Genomic DNA, 23,557 nt, shown 5'->3' with positions numbered 1-23,557 from the left:
TTATTTACAAAATTAATAATAAATATTGAAATAATAAAGAAAATAATCAACTAATAAATAATATTAAATTTTTAATTATTATAAGTAGATATTTATTTTTGTTTATAATAATTGTTTTTCTTTTCAAAAAACATCTCGACGCTGGATTGTTGGACGAATCCGTCCATGTGTGAAACTGAAAAATAAAAAAAAAAAATAATAAATAATTGACATTCTATAGGAATTTATAGCGAAAATTTATGAACAAAAAATAATTTGTTTAATCAACAATTTATTTAAACAATTTAATAGTAATTATATTAATTAAATTATAAATAAATTCTTCAAGTTGGTAAACATGTTTACTCAAAAAAAAAAAAAAGAGACAACAAATGGCGGAATTAATACACTGCTGATGTTTTAGCAATACTGGTTGCGGTAATATCAGAAGAATATATATAACGAATGATCCAAGCAAATGGTTTGTTATATTATTTACAAAAAAGCCCTGTATAATTTAATTAAATTAATAATAGTATAATTTAAAATAAACCAATGAATAATAATGATTAATTGGGTTATTGAACAATTGAAAATAATATTTTTTTATTTACGTGGGTCATGAAAATAGATTAAAAAAATAAAAAAAAAAAAGGCTAGACATATAGACAGAGAGAGGAGAGAGAGAGAAGGTGATAGAAATATTTTTAAAAAAACGTAGGTCGAGAGACGCCTGGCGTCCTGCAAAATGATTCCAACCTCTCTTTTCTCTCTCCTGTCACTCAAAATATTATTAATGAATGAATGAATTTTTGTTACTCCAATTTTTCATGTAGATGTAATTTAATTAAAAGTAATTTGATTATTAATTTAAATTAGGAATGAATGTTTGTGTTAATCCATTATTTGCTTCCATCCCTGTTATTCCTGAATTGGGAATGGTATGGATGGGAGACATGATGGTACATGATACAAGTCATGAATTAATGATGGATCCACGACATGCTGCTGAAGGTTCATATTTTACTCATGGATCAAATCCATTTGATAATATTAGAAATCATCAAATGGCACCAACAACAATGCTCCGATATATGCCACAACAACAACAATATACAAATGAATGTTCAGAAACAGAAGAGACAATTGAACATATGAATCCTGGTGATATTGTTCAAGATATTAATCAAGTAAATTATTATTTTAATTTTCTGTTAGCTTGTTATATTTTTTATGATAAATAAGTATATGTTTATAATATTTGTTTTTTCGATTTTTAGGATTATGATAATTCAAATGAAATAAATGAACAAACAGATATGAATGATGATGAAGACGATGATGATGATGATGATGATGTTGATGAAGATAAATATATGGTAATGAATGATTTTATTGAAGAAGAACAAATGATTGTTAATAATGCAGCAACTCAAACACAAATTCAAGATAATAGAAATCGTAAAATAAAACCAATAAAACATCCTGGTTTAGTATTAAAAACACCAATAGCATATCAACCAACAACTGATTTAAATTTTATACCAATACGTAAAGATGGTATGGCTGTTTGTGAAAAATGTGGTGCAATTGGTGTTAAACATGCATTTTATACTAAAGAAAGAAGATTTTGTAGTCGTGCATGTGCTAGATCATCTGAATTTTTACAATCACAAACAATACATGCTGATTCAACAAATAGTCCATTACATAATAATAATAATTCATCATCATCGTCATTGTCATTGTCATTATCATCATCATCATCATCACCACCACATAGTTGTGATAATAAAAAAGATATAAATTTAATTGAAGAAGATGATAAAAAAAATATATTAATTGATAAAAATATAAATGAGCCATTATTGCCAGATGAATTACCAGTACGTAGAAAAAGAACAGCTGATATGGAAGGTTCATATGATTGGATACCACAATTAACTGAGCCAGGTTTTTGTGCAGCACCAGTATCATGTTTTAAACATGCACCAATATCAGAAATATGGGATAATATAAGTGTTGGTATGAAAGTTGAAGTTGAAAATACAGATTGTGATGAAGTTTGTGAAGCATTTCCTGATTCATTTTGGGTTGCAACTGTATTAAGAATTGCTGGTTATCATGCACTATTACGTTATGAAGGTTTTGGTAATAATGAAGATAAAGATTTTTGGGTATCATTATGTTCAAATGATATACATCCAGTTGGTTGGTGTGCAACAATTGGTAAACCATTAATACCACCAAATACAATTGCAAATAAATATAATGATTGGAAAGATTTTTTAATGCGTCGTTTAACTGGTGCACGTACATTACCAACAAATTTTTATAATAAAGTTAATGACAGTATGAAATCACGTTTTAGATGTGGTTTACATTTAGAAGTTGTTGATAAAAATCGTATATCACAAGTTAAAGTTGCAACAATACAAAAAATTGTTGGTAAACGTTTACATGTTAGATATTATGATTCACCACCAGATGATAATGGTTTTTGGTGTCATGAAGATTCACCATTAATACATCCAGTTGGTTGGGCTAAAAAAGTTGGACAAAATATTGATGCTTATCCAGAATATATTGAACGTGTTGATAATTTAAAATTTACAAATGATGATTCAACAGATAATTTATTTAATGTGCCAAAAAATCATCATTATCATTATAATAATAATAATAGTAATAATAATGATAGTAGTAATAATAATAATAGAAATAATAATCATCATAGAAATCATCATTGTTATAAATTTATTGAAGGTATGAAACTTGAAGCAATTGATCCACTTAATTTATCATCAATATGTGCTGCAACAGTTATGCAAGTATTACGTGAAAATTATATTATGATTAGAATTGATAGTTATGATGAGGATAAAAGTGGTGCTGATTGGTTTTGTTATAATGCAAATTCACCATGTATATTTCCAATTGGTTTTTGTGCACAAAATGGTTTACCATTAACACCACCAAAAGGATATGATCCAACGACATTTACATGGGATACATATATTTATGAAACAAATACAATACCAGCACCAATACAATTATTTTATGATATACCAGAACATGGTTTTGTTGAAGGTATGCGTCTTGAAGCTGCTGATTTAATGGATCCACGTCTTGTTTGTGTTGCAACAATAACACGTGTTATTGGTAGATTATTACGTGTACATTTTGATGGTTGGGAAGATGAATATGATCAATGGCTTGATTGTCATAGTCCAGATATATATCCAGTTGGTTGGTGTGATCTTGTTGATCATAAACTTGAATCACCAAGAATTGATATTATTAATAATAATCATAATAGTAATAATAATAAAATTAATACAAGTCCAACAGTTAAATCACCACGTGGCCTTAAACGTAAAAATAAAAAAAGAATTAAAAAAAATAATAATAAAATTAATTGTGTTAAAAATATATTAATTAGACACAGTGAAAGACTTGGTGGTTTAAAAGATAAAGATAAAGATAAAGATAACAAACAACAATTAAAATATAATAATAATAATAATAATAATATTATAGGACATAATTATGAGCCAGCACAGGGTACGAAAATTGAAAGATTATGTGAAATTGAAAGTTTACCAATGAATCGTACTGGTATGGAACCAGAAACAGCACAAGAACCAGCTGGACCAGATCAAACATTACCAAGTCCAACAACTGGACAAGGTAAATCATCATCATCATCAATAACAATTAATAATTATTCTGATAATAATAAAAAACCACCAAAAGAACGAACAGCAACTTCATATATTAATGTAAGTTGAATTATTTACTTATACTTGTTTAATTGTTTTTTAAAATTAATTTTAATTATTTATTGTGCTTTTTTATTGCAGGTTAATTCATTGAGTGGTAAATATATACCAAGGATAGCTGATGGATGGCAAAAAAATAATGATTGTGGTGAATTAATACCAAATGAATGGAATGTATTTGATGTTGCTCAATTTTTACGTGTTAATGACTGTGCAACGTATTGTGACAATTTTAGTAAACGTAAAATTGATGGTAAAACATTATTAACATTAACAAAGGACCAAATTATTGATTTAACTGGCTTTAAAGTCGGTCCATCATTAAAAATATTTGATTTGATACAACAATTAAAAATCAAAGTTAATCCAGCTCAGGAAAGATTAAAATTAGGACTAAAAAAAATATTATAACAAAGATAAAATCTTTTAGTTTTACATACATTGATTTTATATTATTTTTTTTTTCTATTTAATCAATCATCAAGCAGAAAAAGAAAACAATCAATATGATAGTTTCTTTTTTCACACACAATTAGGCTAGATGTATTTGATCTATTGCTAAGGCGTGTGACTCGAATATAAGTTATATATTATTATTATTATTATCATTAACATGTATTCATTATTTTTAAAAATTATAATTTTTTTTTTTTTCTATTTCATTAAACATACTCTCTCAAATAAATCAATACTATAAATTATGTATTTTTAACTATTCAAAAAATAGAAATGTGCTTGTTTAAATATTCATTCATTTAATCTATATGATAAAAAAAGTTTAGCAACTTTTTATTTTTAATTATTAATTTATAAAGAAAGAGAAAAAAAAACGAACTTGCACTGGCTTGATAAAAACTTGAAAATTATATTAACAATATGTGAAATTGTTTAGAAAAATTATATGAAATTATCTCTGTAAATAACTAAGTTAACAAAAAGAAAAACAAATTTTTTTATTTGATTCATGTACATAATTTTTGCAATACGGTTTAAACTGCTGAAAAAAAAATTTTAAAAAGCCGGTGCGTGTCATTTTTTTAAATTTAATTTACAATAAATTATATTTAAAATAATAATAATTATTTTTATCATCAACAGAAACATTAAGTTTGGTTTTTTTTTTTTATACAATAGTGCATTATTAGTCATATTTTTAAAATCAACAGTCACAAAGAAAGAAATAAAAGAAAAAAATATCACATGCTCATAATTAAAATCACAAAGATACATGATTGATTACCTCACATTTAATAATTTTCGAAATAAGCTTGTGTCAATTTAGCTAAGCATAACTTATATTATAGTAAAATAGAAATATAATTAAATTAGTAATAATAATAGTATTATAATCTCGAAGATTTTGACGGTGAAAAAACGAATTGAATTGACTATATAAAAAAAAAAGATAAGATTGTTTATTATTATTATAAATAATAATAAAAAAAAAACGGTCTGGTTATTTGGTAGTTTGGATTGGATTTTATATTAAAATAAATTAAGTCAATACTAATAAATTATAGTTAAAAAAAATGTGCAAAAAATAAGGATGAAATTTTTGGTGTTTTTTTTTTTTGATAATACAAATAATAAAATTACTTTTGATTTAATGATATAGTGATTTGCTTGAAGATAAGATTTATGAAATGACAAAAATTATAAAATTATTGACAAAATTTTTAACAATAAAGTAGAAAAATAACAAAAAAAAAAAAAAAGCAATTCGATAAATTTAATTTAAGTTCGTATATTAATATAATTTGCATTGATAATAAATAAAAAAAAAAAAAAAAAATAGATTAGTTTTATTTGGTTTTTTTTATTAAAAATATTTGACCTTTCTGAATACATAAATTTGTTTTTTTTTTTCCTTAACTTAATTATTTATTTAAATAAAACATTTTTTTTTTCTTTTAATTTTTACAAAAATATTTTAATTTATTTATTTATTCAGCAAATAAATATATTTTTTTTTCTATTTTTAATTATGTTGTATGAAATTTTGAGTTTATTTTTAGCTGAAAAAATGGGCAAAAAAAAAAGTTTAAAATCTTTAATAATAATAAAGATTTAATTAACGTTTTAAATAGAAATTCCATTTATAAATTATAAAATTATGATGAATATAATCTCGAGTATCCCAAAGAATTCTTTGAATGCGAATCATAAATAAAATTGAGTGATTAGATAAACAAAATGTATTTTGAGAATTGAATGAATCACATTGAATAGCCTGTATGTTGGTATATTAGAATTTTATTGTTGGTTGTAAGAGGATCCTCTCTCACCTTCTCCACAATTTCTAGCTATTATTATTATTCAAAATTCAAGTTGCAAAAAATAAACTGAAAGATGGCGTATGTTTGCAGAAACTTGCTCATTCAGAAACAGCAACATCTGATTGCATCTGATCACATCTGATCATCAATACAAGCAACAAAACAGCCGAGAAAAAATTCGTTTAAATTTTCTAAAAAATTATCTCAACCCATGGAACAGCATCATCATAATTTTGCTCCAAAAATAAAAATAATTTAAATTCCAGTCCAGCTAATAATAAAAAAAATAAAACTACAATTTTGGGTTAAAATAAAAAAAAAAAATTATCGAGCTAATTAGAATATGTATATTATTTTTGCTGATCATTGATGAAAGAAAAAAAAAAAAAATTTGAGAAATGAAAAATGCAGACAAGGTGTATGGGTGGTGATGGAATGAAATTATCATTGTACATCTCGGGTGGGCGCTGAGAGAGAGAGAGAGAGCGAGAGAGAGTACATAGTATTTCGCGTTTGTACTACGAAGCTCTTGTTGACGGGAAGAGTGGGAGGAAAAGAGAATTTTAACAGCGAACTTGGTTCGACAAAAGGGGTGAGAGGGAGACATACCAGGCAAGCTGGCCGTTTGTGTTAATAATAAGAAGGGGGTGCCGTTTGTAAAAGCCAGCCAAAAGCAACGTTGCCGAATGAGCAGTAAAGAAAGAGAGAGAGGGCCAAATAAAAAAAGAAGAAAATAATGGTTGTAGCAGGGGAAAGAAAGAGAAATAAAATAAAATAAAAAATAAACAAGGATAGGTAGTAGAGTGAGAGAGAGAGAGAGAAATAAAAAAAGTGGGAGAAAAGAGTCTGGAGTATTCGATGGGCGGGACTTGGGCCAGCTGGCAGATGTTTCCCGCGCGCGACCGTATTACACCTCAAGCGTAAATCTACTACGCGACATAAAAATTAGTGCCAATAATTTAACACAACTAAATATACATATATATATGTATACATTTTGCTGTTTTTTTTTTTTTTATTTATTTATTTTTTGTCATCAATTGAGTCACATGTTTTGATAACAATATAACTCTGTGTGTTATTCATCATACGTAACTGATTATAACACATTATTATCAATAAATATTTATATGAATAAATAAATTATATCAGTTAACTTGGGGAATTCCACAATTCAGGGATGAAGTATTATCAAATTATTCTATAGTAAGTAAATTACATTTTTTTTTTTTTTTTTTTTTCTACGAATATTGCAACAAATGACAAAAAAAAAATAAATTATGTATGCTAAAAACAAAATTTATACATGCACCTGCTAAATTTTTTCAAAATGGAGTCATTTGTCATTTTTTTTTTTTTTTTTTTTGTCAGTGTTTTGTTAATTTTTTTACAATAAAAAATTAAAATGTCAAAACAAAATATTGAGATTATTGATATTATGACTTTGACCCAGTGGCCGATGTAATAACAAACGTGAAAAACATATAATTAAATAAAAAAATAAAAATAAAAATAAAAAAAAAAAGTGTGATTAATAAGGGAGAAAAATAAAATATACAATTTAGCTGTGAGTTTAATATATTTGGAGTATATTTATCTGTGTGTGTGTGTAATAAATAAAAGAAAAAAAAAAAAAAAAATAGTATAAGGTGGCAGTGGGTGGTGTGGGGTGGTGAATAAGTGACGCGTGCGCGAATAGTGGGGATTATTAAGTGGGGGATAAAGAACGATGTAGTTGCCCCCGATCATATGAGAGTTTGACGCCAGTTTTAGTTACGTACCTGATACCGGCGGCGGAGTGATTTCTAGTATCGCGTCATCATCATCATCCTCGTCGTCGTCGTCGTCGTCGTCGTGGGGGCCCTCAGCTGTTTCCCGCCAAAGATCGCCATTACAAAACGCGTACCGGGCGTTGTGTGTGCGCCGCGGAGTGACTGTTCCGTGGACAAAATTTATTTACGCGCCTAAAGTTTATTAAATTTTTTTTTTAATTATTAATAATTATTAAACAAGTACAAAAATATATCATTATTATTTTTGTGTGTTTTAGTGTTTTTAATTTAATTTTCTTCTCATTTATCAATTAATTATATGGCACATTTAAGCGCCCTGGGGGCGTTATAATTATTTATAATTATTAAATAAATAAATAAATAAATTAACAACAGTGAATGATAAAAAGTTTATTGATTAATATAAAATAGCTAGCAATAAAGAAAACAAAAAAAAAAAAATATAAAAGTGAGAATAATTTAATAATTTGAATAAAAAAAAAATAGTGTCAGTTTCAATAAATAAAATTTATAATATTTGACATTTTTTTTTTTATAATTTATTTAAATAATAAGTGTCCAACAAATAAAAAGAAGAAAAATAAATAAAAAGTGACTTGAACAATGTACATTAGTAATATAAATTTGTGAAGAAAATTTTTTTTATATTGACAATTAATTGTATTTGTATGGTGTGCTTAACAATATTTATTAATTAACTTGTTGATAAATAATTAAGTGGTGTATAATAATAATAATTATTGACAAAGTGTTAAACATTGATTGAGATATTATGTCAGTGTTTAGTAGTGGTGATGAGAGGATTCTGATCGAGGAAATTGTGGAGACAACGACCGACGAACAGGAAACTGAAATTTGCAGGTGAGTTTATTATTTATCTAATAATTAAAATATCATTATTTATTTATATCAATTAATGACATTTCTAAAATTAATATTTATCATTAGTCTTGGCTATTTTAGAGACAGACTATTTTTTAAATTAAAGTAACACGGCGCCATATCGACCACATAAAATAAAAGAAAAAAAAATATTTCTTTTCTTGGCTACGTGCCGTATTAGTCTCCCCGTCAATCGGCTTTGCAATATATATTTTTTTTCTGCAGACGAAATTTTGCCAGAATAAAATATATTAAAAATTTTATTATTATTTTAAATGTAGTTTGTCGAGAGATATAAAAATCAAAGTGATATTCTTGTCTGATAAAAATGCCTTGAATATATTTTTTTTTTTTTTGGTTTACTTTGCTCTCAGCTGTTTTAAAACTCACCGATCAGGTCCTACAAATTTAATCAAAACGTGTATACACGTATTATTTAAAATACATATGTATTTCTTATATATATTATTTATCATAAAGTCAGGATACAATAATAATTCGACATTTCCTGTCTTCCAATTGCCCACGCCAAAGTGTACAGTTGTAGGCGGTACCGCCCGACTTTGGCAAATATTAAAATAATCATATATAAAAAGTGAATAAAAAAAAAAAAAATATTAAATAACACACAAAACACACATGATTAAAGTTCATTTATTTAAAATATTTTTATTATATTATAATAATATCTTTTAATTATTAATTTTAACGATTTTAAATTTAATTATTTTTTTTTTTACTTGCTTTTTTATCATATATGAGACACAGACAAAAAAATCATAAAAAAAAAAATGAGCAGTTTGATTTTGTTGAATTTATTTTTTTATTATTATATATTTTTTTTGCGGAAATTAATTGAAACAAACGCGTGTACAATGACAATAGCGAGCATTTAAAAAGAGACCGTTTTGTAGCTCCAAGCATTGCGACACTTGTTGGTTAATAATGAACAAGCGTCAAACTGTCAAACTGCCACACGCATTTATATTTTTTTTATTGTTCATTTTTTAATAAACAACATGAAGCCTCTTGTGTCAATTCACATGACAATTATTATCTCTGTGAAATATCAAATTTACATAGACGTATATTTTTTTTAAATCTTTTTTTTGACTTGTTTAGCATTTTAAATTTTTAATAACAAAAAAACAGCTGATGGGAATTTTGTATGTGTGTGTTTTGATGCTTTAAATGTTTGGCTGTCAATTTACATTGAGTATAATATCCGGGGAGAAAATTTACACTATGAAAATGAGAAAAGTTGTTGTCTCAGCCGACCGAGTGACCGACACTCCACCATCCTCGTCGTCGTCGTCGTGTATATAAGTTACGTAAATGCCGCATTTTATTGCACAATAATCGACATCTAAAAATAACCTAAAGCATGCCAGTCGAGACTACCAACTCTCCTTGTTTACATCTTTTAATGTACTCTTTATATACAGAGAAAAAAAAAAAAAAAAAAAGAGTATTTATTTTCCTCGACCCTGGACTCTTCTCAGAATTCTCAATCCTTTTTTTTTTTTTTATATTTTCAATTTATTTTCTTTTTCTTATTATTCCTTGCATTTATCTAGTTGCATTTTTTTTATTTTACTATTGCCTGTTACTTAGGAATTTATTCAATTTATACTAATTCATATACTTTCTGAATTAAAAAAAAATAATATAACATTTACAGCGTACATTAAATTATCGAACGCTGTATATGAATTTATTTTATTTATTAAAAAATATATATGTATCTACAGTTGAATAATATTTTTTTTTTTTAATACTCTTAATTATTATAAAAAATCATAAAAAAAAAAAAATTATCAAGTACTAAAATTGCAGAGGTAGTTAACTTTTTTCTTTTTCTTTTTTTGCCCGCATTAACCTTTGATACTTCAAACAACTTTTCATCATACTAATTTGTTGAATATCTTGCATATACTGTTTAGCATATGTCCATCAAAACCAGGAAACATTAAAAAAATATATATAAAACACATATTTTTGATGAGAAATGTAGAAAGTTATTACGACTTTTTTCAAGTAATATTATTGTCATGCATGTATTTTTTTTTATCCTTTGAATTTTGAATAAATATAATATGGGTTATGCATTTATTCATATCAAAATAATTTTATGTCACTGCGTAATGTTTCACCGATAGTATTATATGCATATTTTGTTGCCCACAAAACTATGATAAGAAAAAATAAAATAATAACAATGAAATTAAAAGCAAAAAATCAAAGTTTTATTATCGCTTTGTTTTTCACGTCATTGCTCTGATTATTGTTGAAATAATTACGAAATAATTTTTTTATTTTTTAACCGTTCAATACTTGTTATTATCAAACGATGAATTATGCAAAATTTTAACTTTCCCGAGTGTATATTTTTTTAAACAATAAATAGGATAATAATTACGAAAAAAAAAAAAAAAGTTAGACCTTTTTTTTTCTTTCGAATTTTTTTTCTAATGAGTTAGTAATTATAAATTATTAATAACAATCGTCCTTGATATATAAAAATGCATTAATAATATATAAAAATATTTTTAAACTATATAGAATGTCGTTGATCAAGTTATATAAAAAAATTAAAAAATAATTTATGTAAAAGTCTACTGCGTAGATTCTTGACCACACTCAATGAGCCAGCAGTAAAGTCGTAGATGCTTGTTACAATATGCATTTGTGCATATAGTATATTTGTTTGTGTTAAACAATATACGTTATTTAAAAATATTATATAAATATAAATATAAAATAAACTAGTGACAAGGCATTTTGTCGTCGTTGTAGTCGTCGTAGTCGTCAACGGGTCGAGGGACTTACTGACTCGTTGCACAAATTCAAAAGACCAAATAAAAATAATAAAGAAATAAATATATAAAATAAGCGTCACGAAAGCTACAAATGACAATATAAAATTCAACCTTGATGCACGCAGTCATTTCAATGTTTTGTCTTGCATTATTATTACAAAAAAAAAAAATTCTTTTTTTTAAATTGAAATTTAATTTATTATAATTACATCATCAATGATTTTATTTTTCATCCCTCTTTTATTTTTTTATTTTTTTGTTGATATCAGGTTACATTTTTATTGGATTAATTGCGGTTATTTACAAATCGGTAAATAAAAGTTCATGTAGACGTCGTTGTACAGTGTATTTTATTGGCTTCGTCTAGAAATCAGCTTAATATATATCATTTGACTTGCGCAAAATATTCATTAATTATATATGAAAATTATTTTTCAAATGTTTAAAAATTGGAAATTATTTTACCAAATATATTGAGCTTTTTTTTTTGGATCGTAGGCTTTCTCATCTTAAAAGATCTTTAGCAAGATGTGCATGTTGACACTTGAAAATAAAACTTGTGCATCAATATGTTATGGTTGATGCTAAGTCTCAACTCTCAAGGGATTTAATTCGAATGCAACTCACGTGATTCAGTACAAGTGATCTCATGTATGTGTGGATGCTACACCACCATCATGCCATCATCATCATCATGGTTTATATTTGTCATTTTTCGTGAGACAACTATTTCACCACCATCATCATCCGATTAATGTCTGAGATATTATATTATGTTGTATTTAATTTTACAACATAATAATATATCTAATTTATAATTTAATAGCTATAATGATACACCACCACGTGTTGTATTTGTCATGTGATTTTATATTCAACTTAGTTGCATTGACTCGACTATTAAAAGAATCATGAATGGGTTTCACTGATTTATACACACACCTTGTTTTATTTTCACCTCATTTATATAGGATTTAATATTTTATCTCTGTCTTGTCTACGTGATGGTGATATTATTTTTTTTATTTTTTTCTTTATCCGGTCGTGAAAGAATCATCAAAATAATCCAAGGACATTCTGGCAGTTAATAAACATGACAATTTTATCACTCGTTTTTATAAATAAAATAAACTTGATTGTGTATGGGTCAAAACTGGTCAATTTATATTTTAATTAAATGAAAATTTGTTGTTTAATTTTACAAAGAAAAAATAACAAATTTCTTTTTATAATAAAATTAATTACAGTATTTCTAGTGGAAAATGATGAAGCAATATAAATTATTGATGCAAATTGTTTTATGCTTGGTTGATATATATTTTTATGGTTTTTTTTTTATTTGAAAAATGACCAACACCATTAAAAAGACGCCCAAATCCATCACATAAAGAGCCGCGCAATATTCTGAAAAAGGTCTTCTTTATTTCGTGCACGGGCTACCTGAACGAATCCCGAACAAACATTCTACATTTGGTTTGTCCTTGGTGTTCAGTTGATGCCCTCTTTTCATCTTTCTCTATCCTCTTTTTATATATTACATTTTTTTATTTTTTATTTTCGTTTCCCTCATTTCTTTGTTGTATATATACCACCAGTTACAAAATGACATTTGGAATGCCAAATTTCTTAGCTCACTTCTCTTTTCTTACCTGCTTTTTCTATCTCTCTTTTTCTCTTTGCAAAACTACAACGTGACTTGAATTGCAAATAATTTTATACTTAAACAAATCAACAAAAAAAACAACTATATTATTTTTTATTTAAAATATATATTCTTTATTTGGCTTTCAATTTAATCGACAATGCAGTTGAGAAAAGCTATAGTGTTGTTGTGACAAAGATACATCAGCTGATTTTATTTGTTCATGTAGAAAATAATAATACTTTCCTCAGGGCTATTTTGACAAAAAATATTATAGTAAAAGAGTCAATTCAATTGAAATAGATTTGTATATAAAAGATTTATCTTTCTGTATGAGACATAATTTTTTTATTTTGGAGCAAAAAAGGAAAAATAATCGAGTATGATGATTTTTTTATTTAGCCATTTTCCAGTTCGTCCGAGCGAAAAATAAAATAAAATAAGGCAAAAGATTTTGACTGGGTTATTTTCGTGGTTTTTTTATTTTCTTAGCTACATCTTGATTTTCTTTTTGGGTCTGATGGTCTGGGTTCGGCCGCGTGTAGCGTCTGTCGTCGACAGATTCGTTTATACTGCGAAAGAAAAGAGAGAAGCATTCCCACCGGATGTTATCTGTTGGCTTTCTGCACCCCTCTATTTTTATCTTTTTTATACTACCACTATTACCATCATCATCATCATCATCATCATCATCATCATTACACACATACCCGCAATAGCACAGCTCTCAAGATTCATCTTCTAGATGACTTTTTTTTTTTTTTTTACATTATTTTTTTTCGCTCGTAGCAAACGTGAGATAACCCTCAGTGACTGAAATCCGTCGAATGGAAAAATACACGAGATTCCTAAATGTATATGCGAGCTCAAATAAAAAAATTTAACAGGTTTTTTTTTTTCATTTCATTTCATTTCAGCTGGCGCGTGGCTGTTGAGATTATATAATATCTCCAAATAAATGTACAAGTTTAAATTCATATATATGAATAAAAATGAAAAAAAAAAAAATTTCCACTGTTTTTTTTTAAATTTTATTTATCTTTTTTTTAGATTACATGAAATATAATTATTATGTGTGAATGTTAATTTATTATCTTATGAGGAAAATTAATGAAAAAAAAAAAAAAATTGATTTTTATTTTTCTTATCAGCAAGATGAGTTAAAAACTAGGTCAAGTTGATTTTATTTATATATTTTTTTTGTATTTTAAAATATAATTAAATTAATTTAACGATATACATGAAAAAAAAATATAAATTTCAATTTTTTAAATGTGCTTTAAATATATAAAACAAAAAGAAAAAAAATTAACAAAGATTATTGTATCGTGCAGTAGTAATAGTTTATTATTTAGTACATTGAGTATATAGTAAAGATAATGAGTAATGATAGGTAGATAGTACGCAATCGTAGATAAAAATGAGGTCTGAATTTAATAGTTGTTGGCTGGTTTTAAGTTGCCGCGCGAAGTAAAGGCACCGGTAACAACCAGCTGAGTGGCGCCAGGCATCAGCTGTTGGTGACTCACGCGACCAAATGGAGTACACGGGGATACGAACAACGTTAGCGCACACTATACACTATATATACTTTATATACTATATATACTATATATATATATAAATACACATACACACACACACACACATAATCAACCATCATCGCCCAGTTTGGCACAGCGTTGCCGCGACGTTAAGGCGCCCACATGACGACGTTGCTATTGCTTGCTCCAACTCGATATACATTTTTTTTTTTTTTTTTTTTCCACATTTCAATGTACACATTTATAAAGCATATATATATTTTTTTTTACTAACTGCATATACATTATTTATTTATTTATTAGACACCAATTTAAATAGACAATCCAATTTTTTTTATTAAATTTTTCTTTTTTTTTTTTTTGATGAAGCTTGATTATTTTTAATATGTAATATTTTTTCATTAAATTCATTCACCTATATTATGGTTTAATTTCTCACAATGGAAAAAAATTATATTTTCAATTTGATAATTAAATTTTAATTTAAATAACAATTGTTGATATAAAATATCATAATGAAATACGTCAATTTAAATTGGTTATTTATTTATTATTTATTCTTGGTATTAATTTTTTTTACTACTGCGCATCAAGGTGACTTTTCCATCATATTATTATGCTCTTTTTTTTAAAAAAAAAAAATTCTTTTCATTTATATTTTTTTATATTCATCTTTGGTGGCTATATACAAGTTGCGTGGTTGACGTCACAATTTAATATACCAGTTTATTTGGCGGCTTCTTTTATTATACTTAGCAAGTATAAATAATACATTGTTGATATTTTTTATTATCATTTTATTTTTTACTTTCAACTAGCATATCAGCTGATCCAACTTGTATGTACAATGTACTTAAAATATACATACAACGCAGTCGTATAAAACTCTATATATTCATTTCATAAATAATATATTTTTCATTTCATCGATCACGAGAAAATAAAAAATAATAAATAAATAAATAACCTAATAATAAACAGCTGATAAGACCGACACGCAGTGTGTGACAAAATGAGTTATTCTTATCAAAAGATACAATTTGATAAGAGTTAAAAATGCTTATGCTTATGCGATAATTAAAGAATTCAATAATAATTAAATTTAAATGAAAAAAGAAAAAATATATAACAATAAATAATATGAATAAGATAAATAAATTATATGTAAGTAGTAATGTTTAATGAGTGGTCTGTTATCAGCTGATAATATATATAGCAAATGAAATAATACTAAAACAAAAAAAAAAATAGGTATTACAATTTTAAATTATCAACGAGTTTGCGTTGCAACAAAACCGTACCAAATGTGTGTATATTTGTTTTGTCAGCAAATCGGAAGCCGGACATTGTGGATTATGCATACATATGTTAGTTAATAATAATCATAATAATAATAAATAAATAATAGCTATAGCATCAACTGAATCAAGTGACTGACTCGAACAGCGCCATCAGAATCGCTTGATCTGCTCGTGTCATGTGACATCGAGTGACCCTGAACCCAATGTGTTTATTTTATATACATATATACACATAGACATAATATATTAACACACACATATATACATTAATTAATATATATATATATATATAAATGGGTTTTTTTTATTTTCATTTATGAGTGTGTAAATAAATTTGTTTTTTTTTTTTTTTTTCTTTTTTACTCACAAGACCGGATGAATCAGTGAACGAGTTGAATTGCACAGATTGCAGTATAAATAAAATGAATGAAATGCGAGTTTAATAAAATATATATGTATGATTATTATTATTATTTTAACGTGGGAGGAATAATATGTATAGATTGTTTTATTATTTATTTATTTAAAATTTTTTTTCCAAGTACAAAGTTCAATGATAATAATTATTACAACTTTTCCATTGATCATTTGAAATTAAAGATAAAATTTATTTTTCAATGTGTTTATGTTTTTTAAATTTTTTTTTTTTTTATTTAAAATTTTATGGAAATAATAAGAAAGTGTTTTCAATATAATTTATGGTATCTATTTTTGTTAATGCAAGGTCACGGTTTTTCATGCTGACTCATCCATCATTTGGATGTATATATTTTTCTCACTTTAAACTCTGTTTTTCCTCAACACTCTTCTATTTTCTTAAACACTATCACCCTCTTTTACCTCTCTCTCTTTATCGTTTACTCTTTAATAACGACGACAATACAAACAGCTGTTCCAAGAATTCCACCGCTTATCACATTCCTTTTTTAATTTTTTTTTTCATACCAACCACTAATTTAAAAATAACAAAAAAAAAAATAATATAAATAAAATTTTTTTATTATTTTTAATATATAAACGTGTAATATAATAAATTTAATCACGTATTAAAAATTTATAAATGACAAATGAAAAAATTTATATAATAAAAAAAAAAAAATAATATTTATTATTAATAGTATTATTTATTTATTTATTGGTATATAAAATTTATATTAAGTAAATAATAATTAAATATAAGTATTGATTATAATTGTGTTGATTTTTTTTTTTACTTATTTTTTATTTTTTTTTATTTTATGGCTGGTTTATTGTGGCATTTACTTGAAATCGATTCACACGTGTTTGTGTTGTATTTGAATTGAGCGATAAGAAATAATGAGTTTTTCTCTTATTGATGCCAGAATTATTGTGTCGAATGATTAAATCACCTGCATGAATTTTTTATTATTATTTTCTTTAACAAATTCTTTTTCATCTATGATTATAACGACTTTATCACAATGCACTCACTTGATGGCTGTGATCTCAATTTATAAATAATAATAACAATAATAATTATTAAAAAATTACATAATCATGTATATGAAAATTAAAGGTTTCTCTTTTTTATTTAATTTTATAAAAGTATTATTATTGTTTGTTTAAAATTGGGGAAATTAAAGTGAAATATGTTGGAAGACAAAATTAAAATTAAGAAAAAAAAAAAATACAAAATTTGAAATTTCCGGTTAGAGCTGTATAAATATATATGTCGTTTGTAATATGTCAAAGGAAAACAATAAAATAATAAAAGAAAAAAAAAAAAAAATTATTATTTTTAACAACGTGAAATTGCGCGGATAAAAGTGGGTCGTGGGGGCGCCGGGGCAATCACACGCACAAGCCTTTGCTAAACAACTTGCTTTTATTCTTTGAACAATAGCTTTCAGACCAGTTGCATATAGATTTTTTTTTTTTTTAAATATATATACCACTTGTAAACTGTATGACGATGTTGTTGTTGTTGTTGTTGGTGTTGTATTGTGTATTTTTGAGATGAATAATACAGAGGTAGAATGTTATCTGAAATTTATGAGCTTCATGTGACCAAATAAGACGTGCAATGAATAAATCTTTTACTTGAAATATATCAATATCTAAAATTTACAAAAAAAACATCAACTTGGTCATATACATTCGTGTTTTTATCAAATGATTGAATATCTGCAGCACTTGAAAACAAACAGGGTTTTAAATAAAAATCACCAAATAAATTTCAAAACTAAATTGGAAAATTCGAAATAAAAATTAGTAATAATTAAAAATAAATTTGGAAAACTTTTGGGATAATTATATTTTGGTATTGTTTTGATATTAGATACCTAATATCATAATATTATGACTGGGAAATATATATTCTTCAACAAATATGATCTGTATCGCGAAAAGTCCTAAGTTTGGGCTACAAATCCGGTCAAACTTTAAAATTCAAAAAAAATCAAAAATACTTGAATCTAACTTCTAAAACTTTTAGGATAATTACACCTAAATATTGTTTAAATACTAGAAGCATAATATCATGAAAATTAGTATTGCAAATATTTTTTTAAGCAACATTACTTGACAAAAAGTACCGAATCTCAAAAACAAAAAAACAAAATGATTTTTAATTTCATTTCACAAGCAATAAGTTTACGATTGATGTACATGATATAAATGTACATACATATGTGCATTATTATTATTATTATTATTTAAATTTAAACATAGTGACGCCCATCAATCGAATATGGTACCTTCCCCCTTGATATGAATTCCGGCTACATCTGGTCCTCTACTTTAGCTCGTGCGAGAAAAAAAAAAAAATGATTATTATCACTAGTTTTTTTTTTAAACAGAGATTTATATACACATGCATGTTTTTCCTTGATTACCTCGCGAGTATTATTTATATACACGTATGTATCCTGTCTCATTTTATTACATGTATCCTCTATTCAAACTGACACACAAAATTCTCTCATCCGGTGCAACATACGAGCTCTACAAAATTCAAATAAAATTTACTTTTATTTATCAAAGGAAAAATTATATTATATTTATATATAAAAATACATTTTATAAACGCAATATAAAAATTATTAAAATACTTTTTCAAGTTCAATTTATAGATATAAGCACGTTTTCATATTTTTTTTTTTTATCCGGTTATTCAATATCGCATCCAGCGGTGTGTTTTTGTGTACCGCATGGTGTGGTCTCTGTTATTTCACCCTCATATTTATATAAGTATATAAATTTTTTTTTTTTTTTTTCAACGCTCAAACACACATATGCCAATCACAAATTTTATGACTTTCACTGCGTCAATAACTCTGTGTGTTATAAAATAACAAAATAACTCGAATAAAAATAATAAATATATCTATAAAATTTTTTTTATAAAAACTATACATCATTGTAATATAAATTTTTAAATATATATTTCATCAGTCCGTAAAATATCTCTATCAGTTGATTTATTTTTATAATATATTTTCTTTTTTTTTTCATTCAAACTGATTTATCTTTTTCAAGTGTTGTTTATCTATTTTTACTGTAAAAATTTATTTTAAATTTCATATCAGTACTCGTGGTTTTTTTTTTTTTTGCCTTCTTAAAATTATTATATTTATGATATTTTATAAATTAGAAAAAAATATATATAAATTAATTTAATTTTTAATTTGTTTTAGCAATAGCGAGACTTGGGACGAGTGCTCGTTAGCTGCAGCAACACTTGTTGAAGTATCCGAGTGTCAAGATCAAGACTCGGATAATCAACAAACAACAAATCATAATAATAACAATAATAACAACAATAATAATATAAATTATTATCAACGTACACGTAAAAATCAAAGTGGTCAAGTTATTAGAAACGGTAATCGTTTGATTGATCAAAATAATACCGATCAAGGTAGTGACGAAGGTGATAACGATATTAATACAACAGATAGTACAACACCACGTAGCCATATGGAGCAAGAAAAAAGAATGAGGCGTGAAATTGCCAATAGCAATGAAAGAAGACGTATGCAAAGTATTAATGCTGGATTTCAATCATTAAGGACACTACTACCACATCATGAAGGCGAAAAATTATCAAAGGTAAATTTTTTTTTTTTTTCTCTTATCATGTCAATGACTTTTATTTATTTATTTTTAAATTTTTATAAACAAAATTTAAGACTTTATGAAAAATTTAATAATTTAAATATTTAATTGTTAATTAAACATTGAAATATTTTATTTTTATTTTCTGTGTACATATTAATAATCATTAGAATTTTATTTTTTTTATTTTTAATTTTTAAATGTAAATAAAAATCACCTGGCCGGATATAAAATAAAATGTCGTGTCACATATCCTGTTTTAACCACGGATATATTAGCAGAAATAAAAAAAAAAAAAAATAGTAAATATAAATAATAATAATTTTAATATTTGAATATATAAATATAACTTGGTGTTTGTTTATTAATGAGACTAAAAATATCTTTGTATTCATTCATTCTCTCGTTCATTCATTGAGTTACAATTGGTCTGGACTGATGTTGAATCTCTTCTCAACTTCAGTCACATTTTTATCATTATTATTATTTATATATATTTTTTTTTTTTTTGCATATTTAACCTACACGTCATCACTCAACTCACGCGGTGACTCATGCGTGATATATTTTTTCCAAGTATACGCACGACGTCTCCGTTATTATTTTAATTAATTATTGCTAATAATTATATATTATTTGAAGTTTAATACAACAATTTGGTGCTTCAAATAATTATTAAATGTTATTTTTTTTCATCCATTTTATACCACTAATAAATAATAATACTAACAATCCCAAAAAAATAAAAAAATCATTTGGTCATTTGTACGTTAAATTAATTATTTATTGTACGTATATTTTTAAAAACCAATTTGAATTATTTATTATTAATTTATTTAAATGTATAATTTAATTTTGAATTATATGTAATCCACGTGTTGTTGTCGTCGACACTATCGAAATGTCAAAATAGCTCAATCGAAATTCGACACACACAAGTTTCTCTAGTTTTTTTCTTTTTATTTCTTTTTTTTTTTTTTTCCTTTATGTGTGTCCCTGGTTTAAAATTATTGTAATTATAATTGTTAGCGTTGCGTGCAGCAGCGTTATACGTTCTATAATTTTGCGATGTGCCTGACGAATATATTGTCCAGACAGGAAACAACGATTATTTGACAACGTTGTTATGCTCAATAAAAATTATCCAAATCCATGACCTCATTCTATTCAACGATTGGTAATTAAAAAATAAAAAAAATATGAATAAATAAATTATAATCGATTTACAAAGAGAATATAGAATATCTTGCTTTCTTATTTTTATTTTTTTTTTAATGAGCATTCTAAAGATGTACACTCAAAAAAAAAAAAAAGAAAAAGAGGAAGTTGTAATGTATGAATGAATTTTTATGTAATTCTAATTTTGTAAATAATAATAATAATGGTTTGAATATGAAAAACATTGGATTAAACTGGGGTCAAATGTAGAAACAAACCATTGAATTATAACGATAATCTACCTGCAAATTATGTCGATATCAGTGGTCTCTCTCTCTCTCTTCATGTACCTGATTTTATAATACCAAGACTGTTATATTCGTGGATCGTTATAAACCATGTTTATTTTATTCTCAATCGATTTTACGTTAAAAAAAAATTATGCTCATTTAGCCAATTGCTATATCAAACCCTTCAATGAATATTTATACTCATTTTTATTTCTAAATCCATTTTAAATAACACAGCTATTGAAAATTACATAGCTCAGTAAAAAAAAAAAAAAAAAACCAAACTTATCCGATTTTCTCATAATTAAATAACTTTTTTATAAACTTTTTATGAATTTTTTTTTTTTTAATCATGAATAAGCAAATATTATTGACATATAAATTATCTAAAAATACAAATGATAAAAATAATAGCTTTGTCAGTTTTTTAAACAGCCAATAATAGCTGAGGAAAGAAAAAAAAAAAGAAAAAATATTCTTATTAGTTGAATATAAATTTATTTAGCGGTCAAGCAAAAGTAAGATAAAAAAAAAAAAAAAAAGGCCAGCCTGTGAAATTTCGAATACGTTAACGAAGGAGGCAAATACGCCAAGGAGTACTCTCCGCGTCTCTTTCTTTATCGTAACGCAATATTTCGCGGACCGGTTTTTCGAGCCACATGGTTCGGTTCCCACGCATTTCTGTCTCCCACCAACTATCACCAACTACATTAAAAAAAAAAAAAAACCCATATACATACACTTGAATATAATATATGTAACAAATAATATGAGTGTGTATATGTAGCCTCACACCCACCCACCCACACGCACACAAATATAAATTTTTTAATGTTATTTTTCATTCGCCAAAAAGTTGCAGCTTCTCAATGTGGTATGTTGTTGCTGCATCGAGTTGTTGTCCTTATTCAAACAACGCTTGTAAATTTTTGTTTCATTTTTTTTTTTATCTGCACCATTGGCGTCATTCTCTCTTGGTTCTCTTCGTGTACTCGTGATATCGTTGTTCAAGCCAGAGTATATATCCAGTATATTATTTCGAAGGCCAAAAGTCGACATGATGAATTTCGTTGAGAGCCATGGCCTACTGAGACTCCAAACTATACTACCTTGCCTCTTTTTTTAAATTTATTTTATTCCTTTTTTTTTTCTTTTCCTTTTTTCATTTCGATTCAAAAAAGAAACGCCGACCTCTTATCCCATCCCGTATAGAAACCCTCTTGAATATAAAAATTTCTTGGTATTGTCTCTTATGTAATCTCAATCCACTTTCTCAAAAGTTAAATTTGAACAAAAAAAAACGAGCCAATTTTATCATTCTTTTTTTTCAAATGTAAATTTTCTTTAAAAGTTTCTTTGTTGATAAATTGTTATTGAATACTGACTCGATGACTATTTGTTTAACAAGTTTTTCAATTAATTTTTAGTGTGAAAATTTAGTTAGTATTGTATCGAGGGATTTTCTACTACGAGTTATTGATACAATAGACTTTTCACGGTCATTTCCGGCTAGATATAATATAAAGTTGTTTGTGGTTGAGTTTAAGCCATTTATCCAAAACTCACGTTTTAACTTGTTCTCAAATTAACAAACTAACAACACTCGAGACAACCTACCCCAAGGCGTAAATTCATTTCCGTTGTGTTTCTTGTGTTGTATCGTAGTATTTTCTTTGAAGTTTTTTTTATTTTTTATTTTTATTATTTACCAACCCATTGAAAAATACTTCATCATCATCATCATTTTTATTACCCATGTATTTTATTTTATTTTATTCAATCATAAAATTAATTTAAAAAAAAAAATACAAATAAATAAATAAAGCAAACTTTTACTTTTTAAAATTTATATTTTTTTTTTTAATTTTTAAATTTTAACTGTCGAAGCATCGTATATCGCGTAAATTTTTTTCGTGGAGAATCGTCTCTTTATTTCACCGGGAGGTCTTTGGCGGTTGGTTGGATTTGCTTGAGGGCCTCTAGCCGAGCATGCGAGAGTAGATGATGATGATGA

At 25.8% G+C, this 23,557-nt stretch overlaps 2 protein-coding genes across 2 annotated transcripts in view; both read left to right on the top strand.

Moving 5' to 3' along the window:
• The first annotated feature begins 628 nt into the window (after positions 1 to 628).
• On the top strand, positions 629 to 5,553 carry LOC122860413 (polycomb protein Sfmbt-like). Its single transcript, XM_044164211.1, has 3 exons — positions 629 to 1,169; positions 1,260 to 3,761; positions 3,843 to 5,553. Exons 1-3 carry the CDS (start codon positions 861 to 863, stop codon positions 4,170 to 4,172), a joined length of 3,141 nt encoding a protein of 1,046 aa, XP_044020146.1. The 5' UTR covers positions 629 to 860; the 3' UTR covers positions 4,173 to 5,553.
• A 2,167-nt stretch (positions 5,554 to 7,720) lies between these two features.
• The window catches only part of LOC122860412 (general transcriptional corepressor trfA), a 78,745-nt gene continuing 62,908 nt past the window's right edge, over positions 7,721 to 23,557 (top strand). Inside the window, exons 1-2 of the mRNA XM_044164210.1 lie at positions 7,721 to 8,691; positions 19,675 to 20,089. Of these exons, the coding sequence (XP_044020145.1) occupies positions 8,603 to 8,691; positions 19,675 to 20,089 (504 nt within the window). The 5' untranslated portion in view covers positions 7,721 to 8,602. The remainder of the gene's footprint in view (positions 8,692 to 19,674; positions 20,090 to 23,557) is intronic.

Source organism: Aphidius gifuensis, linkage group LG1 (genome assembly GCF_014905175.1).
Source record: "Aphidius gifuensis isolate YNYX2018 linkage group LG1, ASM1490517v1, whole genome shotgun sequence".
In the NCBI taxonomy this organism is placed as follows: Eukaryota; Metazoa; Arthropoda; class Insecta; order Hymenoptera; family Braconidae; genus Aphidius; species Aphidius gifuensis.
The sequence above is the reverse complement of the archived record's forward strand: the minus strand, read 5'-3'. Positions and strand labels throughout refer to the sequence as shown.

Excerpts from the sequence above, each read along its gene's own strand:
- LOC122860413 (XM_044164211.1), top strand. The coding sequence starts at position 861 with ATGAATGTTTGTGTTAATCCATTATTTGCTTCCATCCCTGTTATTCCT. Across the intron at positions 1,170-1,259 it reads TTGTTCAAGATATTAATCAA|GATTATGATAATTCAAATGA; the intron begins GTAAATTATTAT and ends TTCGATTTTTAG. Across the intron at positions 3,762-3,842 it reads CAGCAACTTCATATATTAAT|GTTAATTCATTGAGTGGTAA; the intron begins GTAAGTTGAATT and ends TTTTTATTGCAG.